Genomic DNA, 12695 nt, shown 5'->3' on the forward strand with positions numbered 1-12695 from the left:
TTAGCCAGCCCGAAATGGATGAGAAAATTTCTGGAAGATCATCCTTTGTAGCTCAGAGTGAACTCGCGCTCTAGGTAGGAATGAGTTCGGGAGCTGTTGGAACTGCAGTTCTGAGTGTGTTTAGCTTGATCCTATGCGGTGATTGGAGGGAAGGAGCCTCGGGGTGTCACACAGGTGTCCAGAGGTAAAGAGCAATATCTTTCTGGGAGAATGAATGATCTTTCTACCAACAATTTGGAAGCTAACAACTAGTCAGGCCCCTATAATCGGTTCTGTTATAGTAACAGGAGCCCGACAGTCCGGTTGTACGCTTCTTAGTCAGTGTCGAGCCCGGGGCAGTCTTCCGACGTGGTCGAGATGAAATCGCCCTGAATGATCGTCCAGATGAGGTTATAACTTCACGCACATCAGCCTCGTACTATTGTCGAGATGTAGCGCTACTCACTCGTCGGAAGGGTAGGTAGGCGCATCGGCAACCCTGAGGGAAGTAGCGATCTCCGTGAGTTCGGCATGTTCCCAGCAAATGAGAACATTCCCTGCACCAGTCTGGTTCTGGTACGCCCATACGGCAGCAGCAACGCATGCTGGGTCATCCCTGTCGCTGTGGTGAAGCGTCAGCGAGGATGGAATGGGTCATGGAGAGAGGAAGGTACCAGGAGATGTCGACCGTCAGCCCAGGCTCTTCTGCCAAAGGCGTTACGGTCTCGAGCGGGCGGGTGCGATCACCATTTGACTTGGGTGTCTCGGCCATGATGTACCCGATGTTGTATGTCGAAGCGGGACCGAAGACCTGGCGAACATTTACTCGAGATATAGACTGATGGTCTGGGCGGTGAGAAACTTACGTTGGTGAGGCATTCGGCACGCTCTTCGCCTTGCGCGGTGAGGCCTTGACTGCCATTGGCAGGTTTCTCGCCGTGACGGATGAGATACTGATACTGCTGAGCGAAGGCGACGGCGCCGAAAGTAAGAGCGAAGAAAAACTTCATAGTTGGCTGCAGTGTATTGAGAATGGCGACTGCTTTCGAGCAGCTGGCACAATTCCTAGCATCTTTTATAGGCAAATCGCACAGGAACAAGCCGAATAAGCTCAGGGAGACGTTCAAGGCCTAGACGGCCATTCCCGAGAAAACCGCAGCAGATCGACTAGTAATCGCACCACCAGCGCGATCAAAGAGCCTAGACATATGCACCAGCTCAAGATATTCGAGGTATGGAGACATCCGCCTCATGGAAAACCAACCCGTTTAGAGAGATCCATGTGGAGAGAAGCTCAACGCAACAGATAATATTTGCGCCACTGCAAAGAGAATATGTAAGTTGCCCGAATGGTTGAGCCACAGACATTCAAGTGGAACCGATGACAGCAGACCATGCAAGTAGTTGCCCAGTCATATGGGCGTGTTACTGGTGCGAGAAAGGCCACGTTGAGGATGGACCAGCATATGGTTCGAGGCTCCGCTAAAAACTGGACGCACACACGCTGCGAATTTTTTTTTTTCGTCCTTGTAGTATTTCACATGATCAAATCAGTCCATCCAACACAGCACAAGGACGAATTCAGCAGCTTTGAGGAGAATTGATGAGAGAAGAAGAGAAGAAAAGAGAGGTCGGAAACGCGGGGAAGGCCGCGTCGGCACACCCTTATGCGACGGAGGCATCACCCAACATCCCTACTACCTACTTTCTACACACTGAACAATGAGCTTATGTCCGCCGACTAGACAGGTTAGAATAGCGGGCCCAAGCGTACGAAAAGACTCGAGGAATCTCCAAGAGAGATTACGAAAGGCCATACAAGGTGCGTATCGATTGAATAAGAGAGTTCATACGCTGACGACGACACAGATAATAACGTCTACCTCGTCCGCCGACTTGTGTCGCGACCCGATGTCGACATCCGGAATCCGGACGTAGATGACGACGATTCAGGGGACCAGTATACGTCGCTGGCATGGGCTGCACTTTGTGGTCGTGCAGAAATATTTGAGTTCTTACTGAATTGCGGGCACGATGATCTGGAGCTGAGCAAGGTGAATCTCTTTCCTGACAGCTGGCGAATGACACCTAACATCTCAACAGGATGAATCAAATAATACGATTCTCATTCTTCTTGCATCTTTACGAAAAGGACTACCGAATCCGTACAATGGCGAGATGGTGGTAAATGATGTCCACCAAGCGTCGATGACGATGGCAAGAGCGTACCACGAGCGATATCCGATGCTGTTAGACTGGGCAAATGCAGAGGGGAAGACTGCGCTTCATGTTGCTGCATCGGCTGGGAACGAGGACTTTGCTCGGGTGTGCATAATCTGCATTGCTGTTTCTACTTGACGACTGAATATCCTCCCAGCTTCTCTGCGATTTAGGCGCTGACTTCGACTTGCCCGACCTGCTGGGGAATACGCCATTGCACTAGTGCGTGATATCAAGCCATAGCGTGTTAGGATTATTTCTTATCGATCTACACAGCGCAAGCGCATGGGGACATTCCTCAGTTGCCCAATTATTAATCCACCGAGGATGTCAATACCTTGCTCGCAATAACCAAGGTTTCACTGCAGCGGACTTTGCGTTCTCGTACGTTAGAGAGAAATATTCACCTTATCGCCTCTTACTGTGACACAGACAAAATACTAAGGATGAACTGGAGCAAATCATTCGCAGCCTGATCGAAAGTAATAAGAAGCTCCGCCGAGCCCAATCCGCCGCAGCGCGTGAGGACTGGAACCGGGTCTCCATGGATGGGTCTGTATCTAGCGCATCGGCGGAACTCTATGCATACACCAACGGGCGGCAACGTGTGCGAAGTCTCTCGAACGCGAGTAGGACAACGAGCTCAGAAGATACGGACTATGGCGGTCCTGTGGATTTGCATTCCACCCCTGCGCGGTCACTTCGACCACAAAACAGCAAGGCGTCAGTCGCGTCCGTCCCAGTCCAGTTCCCTGACCATCCCTCTGGCACGTTCTCGACGACGTCAATCAATTCGTCCAGCTCGTCCAGAGCGCCGTCTATGATACCCACTCGGACTTCATCACACACCTCGCCTGAGACATCCCCGCCAGACAGGGTGTCCCTCCAGACAGAAACGCCGCGTGCCCCAGCCGCACCCTTCCCATCCAAGTCCACACCGCGCGGCCCGGCCATCTCCCCGGTAGCGCATCGGATACAGGAGAAAGACCAGGGTGCGATTGCCCAGTTCCAGGAGTACATGAACCGCAAGCGCACAGGCAGTGGGAACACAGTGAATGCCGGTCATGCGGGACATCCTCTTCCACCTCTACCTCAACCCAAGTCTTCCAAACCGAGGCTGCGAACATCTGCTTCTGCTGCTGTGCTGTTAAGCCCGACCAGCGCGACCTCGTTAGCCGGAGCGATGAATGGCGCTGATCCTCGGGCAATGGCAAGAAAGAACACAGAGCTGTTCGACCCGCATGCGACACCACGCCATCGAGCGGAAACGATGGATACCGTCCCTATAGCCAAAGGGAATTCTCCAACGCCGACCACTACATCCGCCAGCACGGAAGGGACGCTGAGGCGCGTGCAGTCTCCTTTGCTGACTGGCAGAGCTCCGGCGAGAAGCAAGGAGGTCACTCCCTGGGAGTTTGGAAGCTCGGATGAAGATGGCGTTCCTCCTGCCGCTCGACGGACAGAGTCGTCATAATCTTCGTTCGAGCGACGCACATCCTGGTTAACACCGATTGATTTATCATTGTATGGCAGTGTTGTAATTTATCATCATGTATACCACTCGATACCACACCATTGTCGTTGTTGGTCAGCCGACCATCGCATTACTAACCTTTGGACCCTTCGGAGGTCCATCGGGGTTGAGGGGAACGTCCGGCCCGCGGCGTCTTTCCAGCCGAGGCGACCTCCAACAATATTGTATGTTCAGGCTGGACGATGGCGCTATCTGAACCTGCTGGCAGCAGGTGTACTTAAGGCAGTCTACTAGCAGCAACGAGACGACAGAACACGATGGCTACCAAACCTGTTATTTTCGTCGTGGGTTACGGACCTGGTATCTCGGAAGGTGGTATGTGCGTCCTGGCTGAATAACACCCATCCTCCTAACGTTCGCAGTTGCGGAGCTCTTCGCTTCGAAAGGATTTAAAGTGGGAATCGCTTCCCGCACTGAGTCCAAGCTCTCTGCTGCGTCTGAGAGCCTCAATGCCAAAGGCGCAACAGTCGCGACAGCCGTGATCGACGTGTCGTCCAACCCCTCCGTCATCTACGGCCTGAGCAAGCTAACAATCGCACTCGGAGCACCAAACGTACTGGTGTTCAACGTCGGTAGTAACGGCCCGCCTGGGACAGACTTGGGGCCAAAGCCGCTCGAGGAGATCACCCCTGAGATATTTGAGAAGCATTGGAGGATCTCTGCTCTGGGAGCGCTGCATGTTGCCCGTTGGTCGGTGGACCATCTAGTACCGTTTGATGGGAAGAAGACGGTATGTTTGAAGTCTTGGGTCGTTACTAGACGTGTGATAATAGATCACCCAGCTGATTTTCACTGGCGGTGGGCTCGCCAAGGACCCAAGGCCGAACCATGCTGGTCTAGCGGCGGCAAAGGCAGCAATGCGCAACCTCTCCCGAGTATACTACAACGTACACAAGCCGAACGGTCTGTCATCTCCGTCTGGCTCTTACCACATTATTAATCATGCAACAATACAGGACTGCACGTCGGCCTTGTCACTGTGCGCGGGTTTGTCACTCCTGAGAGTGACAAATGGAGCCCGAAGCTCATCGCAGAGCAGTACTGGAAGTTGTATGAGGAGAAGGACCCAGAGAGCTGGACATGGGAAATCGATTACTAAGTGTATTGCTATTCCCTGTTATATCCGTGTGTACTTGTGAGAGAAGAATGGAAATTGGTCTGTGGTTATTGGGAGAATTGAGATTTCTTACTGTAAGGATTGAGCAGATGGAATGCCGCAGAGACGCGTACAGACATGCCGCAGGACCGCGTCGTACATTGTCCGGCTATGCCGGTCAGTCACAGGACACATCCCTTGCCATTGCACAGACTATAAATTCCACATAATTTCTCACTTTACACTGTCATAATACGGCTTGGACGATGATTTTGCAAAAGTCTACCACTCTCGCTCTGCAAGCCGGGTCGCGTTGTGCTGCCTTGGCCCCATCGGCTGTGGGCATGAGCCGTGCTCTGCTCGCCGCTTGCAGGACACAGCACAGAGACTTTATTACTATCGTCCCGCAGGGGCATGAGGCGTACAGGTTGACGCTTGGGAGAAGTCCGACGAGGCTCATGCCTGGCCTCCATCTGAACATCCCGGTGTTGCATACTCTGCAGGTGCGTCGCACAACCCACACACACACACACTCGGCCTGACAAATATGACAGCATGTCGACATGCGAGAAACGAGCATACCTATTGCCGACCTCACCGGGTTCACATCCGACAACGTCCCCGTCCTCGTCTCTGGTTCACTCTTCTTCCGGGTCAAAGATGCCTATCACGCCTGCTTCAGTGTAAACGACTTTGGGGACAACGTACGCGCCATCGGCACTTCCGCGATGCGCTCTGTAGTGGGATCGTTCCACTATGATGCGATCATCGGAGATAGGAACGCGATTAATGATAAGCTTAGGGGGGTAATTGGGAATAGTATCTCAAGCTGGGGGATCGAGTGCACGAGGTTTGAGATCCAGACGTTCAAGCCGAGTAATCGGGAGGTAGAACGGCAGCTGGAGCTCCAGATGGAGGTGTGCTCTGATTTTACAGCTGGCGATCACTTCTGACTAGCTGCAGGCTGAGCGAAATCGCCGCAAGCAGCTGCTCGACACTCAAGCAGCTGTGAACGTTGCCGAGGGTGTGAAGCAGAAGATGATCTTGCAAAGCGAGGGTGAGATGGAGGGCAAGATCAACCAAGCGAACGGGGAGCTTCAGGCGCGCCTGAAGGAGGCAGAGGGATTCGGACAGCAGATCGAGATCATCGCTCAGGCTATCGCTGGGCACGGCGCGGTCGTCGAGTCGGATGCCAGGCTAAAGTCGGTCGAGTTTATCATGGAGATGAGGAGGCAGGACACGTTCCGCACTATCGCTGATGGGCAGGGGAATAACACGTACTTCCTCCCTCCTGGGTTGACGAGCTTGAGTGAGCCGGTGAGTGTCATTTCACTGCGTGGGAGTTGGACTGATGAGCAACAGCATGAGATGGATGCGACGCAGCGCTGGGTACGCAGTATGCAGGACAAACGCAAGTCGACTGCTACACCGGGTGCATGAATGTCTCTGTATATTGTAATTAGGAGCATGATGATAACACACGTAGCTGTAATACCCATAGCTTCACCCCGCCCTCAATCCCGCTCGCTGAGAGCAGAGAAAGAGTGCTGCAGGAGAAGAATGTCACTCCGAAACTATGACTGATAGTAAACTGGACATCACTAGAGCCTCAAACGTGGAGATATTCATCTAGACCGCATTTCCCTCTTACGGGGCAGATGGACAGCGGGAGAGCCGAAGTGTCCATCGTGGTGGTGGTCAGGTAAGAAATGAAAGAAGACCCTGCTGTGAATATAAAGTGTACAGCGCGTCGCGTGTCAGCTCCTGTCCACGTCCTCCTCAACCTCTCTGCCCACAAACGATGGTCGCAATAGATATCACTGCGGACTTTCGGGCAAGCGTTGGAAGTGCGCTCAAGCTCGTACCTGATACTAAACGGCGACACAAGCCTCGTGTGCGCAATTTTTTTGAAGTCAAAGCAGAGAAGAACTATGCTCAGGCATACCTAAAAGAAGCTTATGCTATTGTGCGTCTTCACCTGTTTGTTAAAGCAGGCGCTGATAGATGCAGTTGGAGCACATCAACACGCTTGACCAGATGCTCGCTTCGATCCGCCATGCATACCTCTCCGTTGACTCGTCACATTCGCATACTCGACGTGGAGGGTTCGATGCGAGTCAGAAAGAGGGGTGGGGGGAAGTGAAGCGGTTGACGAACCAGGAGAGGGACGAGATCGAGCTACAAGCGAAGGTGATACTGAAGAGGTGTGCAGAGAGGGTGAAGCATCTTGAGGAATTGGAGGAGAGTGCGTGCACCTTCCTCCCTGTTGAATACCGTCCCTAACGTATATGCAGAGCGCGCATCGACACAACCTAGCAAACACCCGCTCGCACGTCTGCTCCCTCCCCGCTTGCTTGTAACACCCAGCACATCAGGACACGATGTCCTCGCAGCGCACTATGCGGGGATCACGTGGTACCTGAACCGGAAGCTAGCCTCGAGCTCCGGGAAGCAGAGGGAGATGCAGGAGGAGAGGGTGAGGCGGCAGCTGGAGAGAGCGCGGAGTTTGGGGAGCGAAGTGGCTGCTGTTGGCCCTGTGCAAGGGGATGTCAAGGGGGAGCAGGTGAGGCGGTTCGACCCCACGCTGGCGGGACGGGGACCATCCTACGCCAATGGTGAGGAGGACACGCCCTTGACAGCAGCTCAAGCCCTGCTCTTCGAGCAGGAAAACGCCGCCATACTCCGTTCGGCAGAGAGCGTGCTCGCCCAGGTCCAGCGGGCAGAGGCGAGCCTGTCCGAGATCGGGGCGCTGCAGAGCGAGCTCGTGCATCATCTGACTATGCAGACGGAGATGACGGACAGGCTGTTCGAGGAGGCCGTGGCGACGCAGGCTGAGGTTGAGAGGGGGAACCAGCAGCTGAAGAGGGCCAAAGAAAGGGGAGGGGACGCGAGGAGATGGTTGCTTGTATTTCTTATTGGTGCGACTCTGGCGCTGTTGTTCTTGCACTATTATTCATCTTAGGAGGTCCAAAATCATACTTTCAATGCTTTATTCGCATTCCGTCCACTTAAATATACACAGGCTAGTCCTCCAGCTCCCGACTCTCCTCAGCCCCCAACAGTGCCCTCCGCTCTGCGTCCTCCAGTGCTTCTGCTGCTAACTCGTCCGTCTCCGGATCTGTGCCTTCCAGCTCACGAATCTTGCGCAGTGTCAGCCGGTATATTATGATCCCTGTCCCGGCTCCGAGGACCATGCCGAGGACCATGCTGAGTGCATTGACGATCTTGGTCGTCGTGTCCATTTGGCCCCGGGTCTCGCCATCGGAGAAGAGAGCGATACGGCTGGCGATGAAGACGTGCAGCAGGAGGCGGGGGGTGAGGCACACTGTTGCGAAGATGAACTGCCACAGGCGGATCGTCTCGATCGAAGCGAAGAATGCGTTGGAGTATGCCCACGGCATGGGGCAGATCCGGCAGAGGACGATCAGCCACAGGCCGTGGTGCCGTACTACTGCTTCCATGGCTTGCCATTTTGTGGAGGAGGTTGTGAAGGATTTCATGCGATTCTGGAAGAGGAGGCGGAGGAGGAGGAAGGAGAAAGTAGAGGCGAGGATCGCTAGAGGTGCCGCGAGGAACCAGCCTCGCACGCCCCATGCGAATCCTACAACGGTTAGGATCGTCGAGAAGCCAATGAGTGGGGGAATGGAGGTGACAACTGCATCAGGTTAGAATGATACATTTGGGCATGTAGGGTATAATAACGCACTTATGAGAGCGGTCACGACGAGAATGCCGTACTTGCTCTCGCGCAGGTTGCGTCCTTGATTATATAGGAACTGGAATATCTTGTCCGGGTGGACTGACACGAAGAGCACAATGAGGGCACTTTCAGCTCGTCAGTTCGCCTTTTGTGCAAAGGACTGTCAGAATTCAATTACACATGCAATATGATAAGAAACCAGACGAATGCCTAACATTCATCAGCTTGGTCACAGCTAATCACTGATAGGCGCACCTTTCCCGCAAAAGGCAGCTTGTTGTATCTCCTCCACATCTCCCCTGGCGCCCCCTTGACCGTAGACCATATGTCACTTGGTAATACTTGCATTCCCGTCGTTGTATTCCGGTGTTGAGCAGGCTGCTGCTGTTGGGTTGGTCACTGTTGCGGTCAACGCAGGAATATCGGTGTTCTTGTCTGCTGCGCTGATTCGACGTCAGAAGCACTAGCATTAAATCACGTGCAGATTGATTTACACGGCCACTAAATCAATCACATGACCACGTCAGCGATTTGGCTATTGAGAGGTCATCGTGTGTTGGACGGTGACCTCGACGTCGACACCGACGATGAACAACGCACAAGCTGGTCCATCACGCACCTCCGACGCCGACACTGGGTATACTCCAGCTCCGCTCCTTACCCTCCCTCCAACGACCTACTGCGCTGTTGAGTATCCAGGCATCCTCAGGTCCCTCGACTCATATCCGCATGCACTCGCCACCCTCGGAGGGCAGGATGCTGTAGACACTGCGTTCAGGAGACTTGCGAGTGGGAGACCGATGGAGCTGTACCTCAGGCCGGAGGACAAATTGGCACATCCGATTTTGGGAGAAGTGTTGGAGTGGAGGGGTATGGTCGTGAAGGTTGTGAAGAGGAGGAGGAAGAGAAAGCGTCCGGAGGGGGAGAATACTGTTGATGGTGAAATTGGCAATGGTAAGGGAAGGGAGAAAGAGGAAGATGAGGACGGTGGAGTGTACACCACTGAAGTGCTTGGTATGGCCCGTAAGATCGCGCGCTTCCGAGGTATGCTACTTCCTCCACCAACTGCGACGACAAATATTGCTCACACACATAGCCATGGCCGACTTTGCTTTCTCACCTCCGGAAGACGAGCCAATTATGAATCTCCGCAAATCTATGGACAATTTGGACGCAAAGGCGATCCTTGCATTCGAGTTCAAACCAGTGAAGGAGGACTATGTTGTGTATCCGCCTGGTGTCTCTGCCTCTCCAGCGCCTGGAACGACCAAAGGGGCTTCCTCAGACCCCTCTGCTCAACCAACAAGCAACCTACGCCTCTTTCCTCCACCTCGATTCTCCCGCGCGGCTGTCCCAGCCCTCTACAACTCCCGGAAAAACATCGCCTCTATCCCCGTCACGGTCACCGACCCGACCACGGGCGAGGAACGCACTCGTTATCAGAACAAGTTCAGGCACAGCGCCACCCCCATCGCTACCATTTCTTACGACGCTCCCGATGTGCCCGAAAAGGAACCTGAGGGGGCAGAGAAGGTGTTAGACCAGCCGAGCATGCGAGTGCTGGAGAAGCTGAGGAAGCTGTTTGAGGAGCGCCCGATATGGAGCAGGTTGGCGCTCAAGAACCAGCTTTCAGAGGCGGAGGATCAGATCCTTGTCAAGTATGTCTGCTTTTCTCTGAGTGGGCAAGTGACTGATGCTTGAGAAGTACTCGTCCAATGTACGCTTACACAGGGTACATATTCAGTGACGGCCCATGGAGGGACTTTCACGTTAAGTGGGGATACGACCCGCGCAAGATCCCCGAGTCCAGAATGTGTGCTCCCTCTTCTGTTCGTTATTGGCTGGAACTGATGGAAACGTCAAGCTATCAGCGTATGCAGTTCCGCAACCTGGAGAACGAGTACACTCGCGCGTCCTCAGTACGCTTCCGCAGGGCGAATGGTGAAGAGGACCTGCCGATGGAGGAAGATTGGCGTGGGATCACACTGCAGCGGAATAGGCAAGTGCTTCTCCACACATTGAGTGGAGAGTGCTCACAGATATATAGGAACACACATATATTCAATGGCAGGGAGCTCTTTAGGAACGTAGGCAACTACCAGCTGTGCGATATGACGGACCCGCTGCTGCAGAAGCATATTCACGACCCGAATGGTGTAGACCAAGAGTGTGATGTGCGTTGTACATTTTTTCTGCATCACCTTACTCACTGGGCTTCATAGGCCTCATACGGCTGGTATACACCCACAGCCTGGGGGCGCATTCGCGCTATCGCACGGCTCAAATTCCGCGGCCTGGTCGAAGGTCGCATCCTCACTGATGCAGAGTGCGAGGATATAGAGACTGAAGAGCTTCCTGAGATCGCTCTCCGGAACGAGCTGCGCCGGTCAGCAGGCCAGAAGAAACTGCGTGAACTGCGCCAGAGGGGATTGATTGCTCGGTCAAAAGGGCACAACCAGGCGCTGGAGCCACTACCGCCGGAGGAAGAAGCAGAGCAGAGGATCAGGAAGAGGCTGGAGGCGGCTCGAGCGGAGGATGAGGATGAAGACATGGATTAGGTCGCTTGTAGTTTGCGTCGAGACCAATGACAAAAAAAATCACAATTGGGAGGGCTCATGATGCTGCGTAATGCATGAACTCTTCATGCGCATAGCTCACAGCAGAGCAGGTCTCGTGCTCCGAGCACTCGACAAAGACGGCACAGTACAGAACATAGGGTGAAACACTGAGGTTCCAACGTCTACTCGTCCTCTCCCGCACCGGCACGCTTCTCCCGTAATGCCTTTATCTGTGGGACGGTTAATCTACATTTGAATGGGTAAAAGGCATGGACGCACTGTTCCTGCACCGGCATGACGCTGGTTGCGGCGGAACTGTCAAAGCCCCATGAGAATCTCGTCATAATAACACAGCATCTAGCATACCTTAGGATCCACCTACAGACGAGATCAGTACTATGCCAAAACAAGCAGAAATAAAAGAACATACACCACGCATCGAAGGATACTTGTTCGTCTTCGGCTTCTTGATCCCATTCCGGTGAGCCTTCCGGTTTTGGTTGTGGTTTGTGTGGCTGCCCAGTATCAACACATATCCTCTCGCTCACAACCGTAGAAAGGGGACATACTTCTTTGACTTGGCCATTGCTGCAGTGCTGTTGCGTGCGGGTGGGCGACGACGATGAGCTCGAGGTTTGGGAACTAACTGGGAAATTGGTCCCGCTGAGGGGATGGTACTGTACAGTTATGAAAGCACCGCCACTTAGGGAGGGCCCTTGCAGCTAGAGTGGCGACTTCGCCTCTTCGGTGACTCCGATGACGATTCACTTATCATTTCGGATCGATCCAATACCTGTGTTGGCTTTCTTTGGGGAATAGCCTGAGTGCTATTCATAGATCGAATTCGGGCCTAATAATAGTCGGCGCTAATGGCTGGTGAAAGTGGAAGTCGATCTCCAAGACAAGAACATCATAAATCGGCACCAATGCTAAGAGGTTAGAAGTACATTGTCTTCATGTTCTTTTGTGCGATCCGCATCGTCGGCGGTCGAGCCGAGATATTGGAACCGCTTGGCATCATGCCTTTCAGAGCGCATGAACGATGTGATTTGGCTGCGCGGTTGCGTCTTTCGTGGGACGATTATTTTGGACGGCACCGAACAAAGCACAGATTATGATTCGGCCGGGGTGTTGACCGGCCGAAAAGGTGGTCGATAGGATAATTGATGTCCGTCAACACTTCTTCCGTATATTGTGGACTGGCCTTCTCTTACGTGTTCAACAATGCCAGGACAACGGAACCCTGCGGTTGGGAAACCGGTAAGGTGGTGCCCAGGGTGCCGGTCAAGAAGGCGCAGCTTTCTTTTGAGATGTGCCACGTCCTCTTCCGCATCGTCGAATTCCGGCACCTTAGCGCGACTTTTAGAAAGATTAAAAAATGCTCGGCCGAGGCCGACTCTCCGATGGGAGCGATGTTGAAAGGGACGAAAGGTGCTCAGTTTTCCACGTGGTTATCATTAGCCCACGTCTGATTGGCTGATGGTGTGGCTAGACTAAAAACTGACGGGGACCCCGAAAAGGAAATCGGGTGAGTTTGTCAGGGTCACGCGGTCGGGTCCGATGTCCGAAGGGCGGCTTTGTGTGTTCCCTGACTTTCCCCGCAACCGT

At 53.6% G+C, this 12695-nt stretch overlaps 8 protein-coding genes across 8 annotated transcripts; 5 read left to right on the forward strand and 3 right to left on the reverse strand.

Moving 5' to 3' along the window:
* Positions 1-323: 323 nt before the first annotated feature.
* On the reverse strand, positions 324-959 carry DACRYDRAFT_34744 (phosphoglycerate mutase family protein; the record flags this gene model as incomplete). The annotated part of the gene is made up of 4 exons (XM_040774385.1): positions 324-396; positions 446-601; positions 654-790; positions 846-959. Coding segments are annotated over 4 exons (480 nt in total), but the record flags the coding sequence as incomplete, so codon positions are not given.
* A 751-nt stretch (positions 960-1710) lies between these two features.
* DACRYDRAFT_60896 (uncharacterized protein) lies at positions 1711-3745 on the forward strand. The gene is made up of 6 exons (XM_040775653.1): positions 1711-1801; positions 1849-2033; positions 2083-2304; positions 2357-2421; positions 2476-2583; positions 2632-3745. Exons 3-6 carry the CDS (start codon positions 2158-2160, stop codon positions 3671-3673), a joined length of 1362 nt encoding a protein of 453 aa, XP_040633139.1. The 5' UTR covers positions 1711-1801; positions 1849-2033; positions 2083-2157; the 3' UTR covers positions 3674-3745.
* Positions 3746-3912: 167 nt separating this feature from the next.
* Positions 3913-4897, forward strand: DACRYDRAFT_19491 (NADP-binding protein). The gene is made up of 4 exons (XM_040771532.1): positions 3913-4048; positions 4096-4463; positions 4516-4636; positions 4690-4897. The coding sequence occupies exons 1-4, from the start codon at positions 3991-3993 to the stop codon at positions 4830-4832; spliced, it is 690 nt and encodes a 229-aa protein (XP_040633140.1). The 5' UTR covers positions 3913-3990; the 3' UTR covers positions 4833-4897.
* Positions 4898-5070: 173 nt separating this feature from the next.
* DACRYDRAFT_112990 (uncharacterized protein) lies at positions 5071-6269 on the forward strand (the record flags this gene model as incomplete). Its single annotated transcript, XM_040769543.1, has 4 exons — positions 5071-5332; positions 5384-5746; positions 5793-6146; positions 6192-6269. Exons 1-4 carry the CDS (start codon positions 5096-5098, stop codon positions 6267-6269), a joined length of 1032 nt encoding a protein of 343 aa, XP_040633141.1. The 5' UTR covers positions 5071-5095.
* Positions 6270-6630: 361 nt separating this feature from the next.
* Positions 6631-7791, forward strand: DACRYDRAFT_44770 (uncharacterized protein; the record flags this gene model as incomplete). The annotated part of the gene is made up of 3 exons (XM_040774608.1): positions 6631-6795; positions 6840-7074; positions 7124-7791. 3 exons carry the CDS (start codon positions 6631-6633, stop codon positions 7789-7791), a joined length of 1068 nt encoding a protein of 355 aa, XP_040633142.1.
* Positions 7792-7831: 40 nt separating this feature from the next.
* On the reverse strand, positions 7832-8912 carry DACRYDRAFT_19493 (Golgi apparatus membrane protein TVP38). The gene is made up of 4 exons (XM_040771533.1): positions 8785-8912; positions 8708-8739; positions 8536-8654; positions 7832-8484 (listed from the first exon to the last, which is right to left on the reverse strand). Exons 1-4 carry the CDS (start codon positions 8875-8877, stop codon positions 7853-7855), a joined length of 876 nt encoding a protein of 291 aa, XP_040633143.1. The 5' UTR covers positions 8878-8912; the 3' UTR covers positions 7832-7852.
* A 204-nt stretch (positions 8913-9116) lies between these two features.
* Positions 9117-11087, forward strand: DACRYDRAFT_73628 (uncharacterized protein; the record flags this gene model as incomplete). The annotated part of the gene is made up of 6 exons (XM_040776015.1): positions 9117-9573; positions 9626-10187; positions 10235-10342; positions 10394-10528; positions 10577-10703; positions 10752-11087. The coding sequence occupies 6 exons, from the start codon at positions 9117-9119 to the stop codon at positions 11085-11087; spliced, it is 1725 nt and encodes a 574-aa protein (XP_040633144.1).
* A 367-nt stretch (positions 11088-11454) lies between these two features.
* DACRYDRAFT_45534 (uncharacterized protein) lies at positions 11455-11604 on the reverse strand (the record flags this gene model as incomplete). Its single annotated transcript, XM_040774650.1, has 1 exon — positions 11455-11604. A coding segment is annotated over one exon (150 nt), but the record flags the coding sequence as incomplete, so codon positions are not given.
* Between the last annotated feature and the right edge of the window lie 1091 nt (positions 11605-12695).

The sequence above is a fragment of the Dacryopinax primogenitus genome, assembly GCF_000292625.1.
Source record: "Dacryopinax primogenitus strain DJM-731 SS1 chromosome Unknown DACRYscaffold_1, whole genome shotgun sequence".
NCBI lineage: Eukaryota > Fungi > Basidiomycota > Dacrymycetes > Dacrymycetales > Dacrymycetaceae > Dacryopinax > Dacryopinax primogenitus.

Coding starts and splice junctions, on each gene's coding strand:
- DACRYDRAFT_19493 (XM_040771533.1), bottom strand. CDS start 8,877: ATGCAAGTATTACCAAGTGACATATGGTCTACGGTCAAGGGGGCGCCA. Junction 8,655..8,707: donor TTTCTTATCATATTGCATGT/GTAATTGAATTC, acceptor ACGAGCTGAAAG/TGCCCTCATTGTGCTCTTCG. Junction 8,485..8,535: donor CGTCGTGACCGCTCTCATAA/GTGCGTTATTAT, acceptor AACCTGATGCAG/TTGTCACCTCCATTCCCCCA.
- DACRYDRAFT_19491 (XM_040771532.1), top strand. CDS start 3,991: ATGGCTACCAAACCTGTTATTTTCGTCGTGGGTTACGGACCTGGTATC. Junction 4,049..4,095: donor ACCTGGTATCTCGGAAGGTG/GTATGTGCGTCC, acceptor TAACGTTCGCAG/TTGCGGAGCTCTTCGCTTCG. Junction 4,637..4,689: donor CAACGTACACAAGCCGAACG/GTCTGTCATCTC, acceptor GCAACAATACAG/GACTGCACGTCGGCCTTGTC.
- DACRYDRAFT_60896 (XM_040775653.1), top strand. CDS start 2,158: ATGGTGGTAAATGATGTCCACCAAGCGTCGATGACGATGGCAAGAGCG. Junction 2,305..2,356: donor GGAACGAGGACTTTGCTCGG/GTGTGCATAATC, acceptor ATATCCTCCCAG/CTTCTCTGCGATTTAGGCGC. Junction 2,584..2,631: donor GCAGCGGACTTTGCGTTCTC/GTACGTTAGAGA, acceptor ACTGTGACACAG/ACAAAATACTAAGGATGAAC.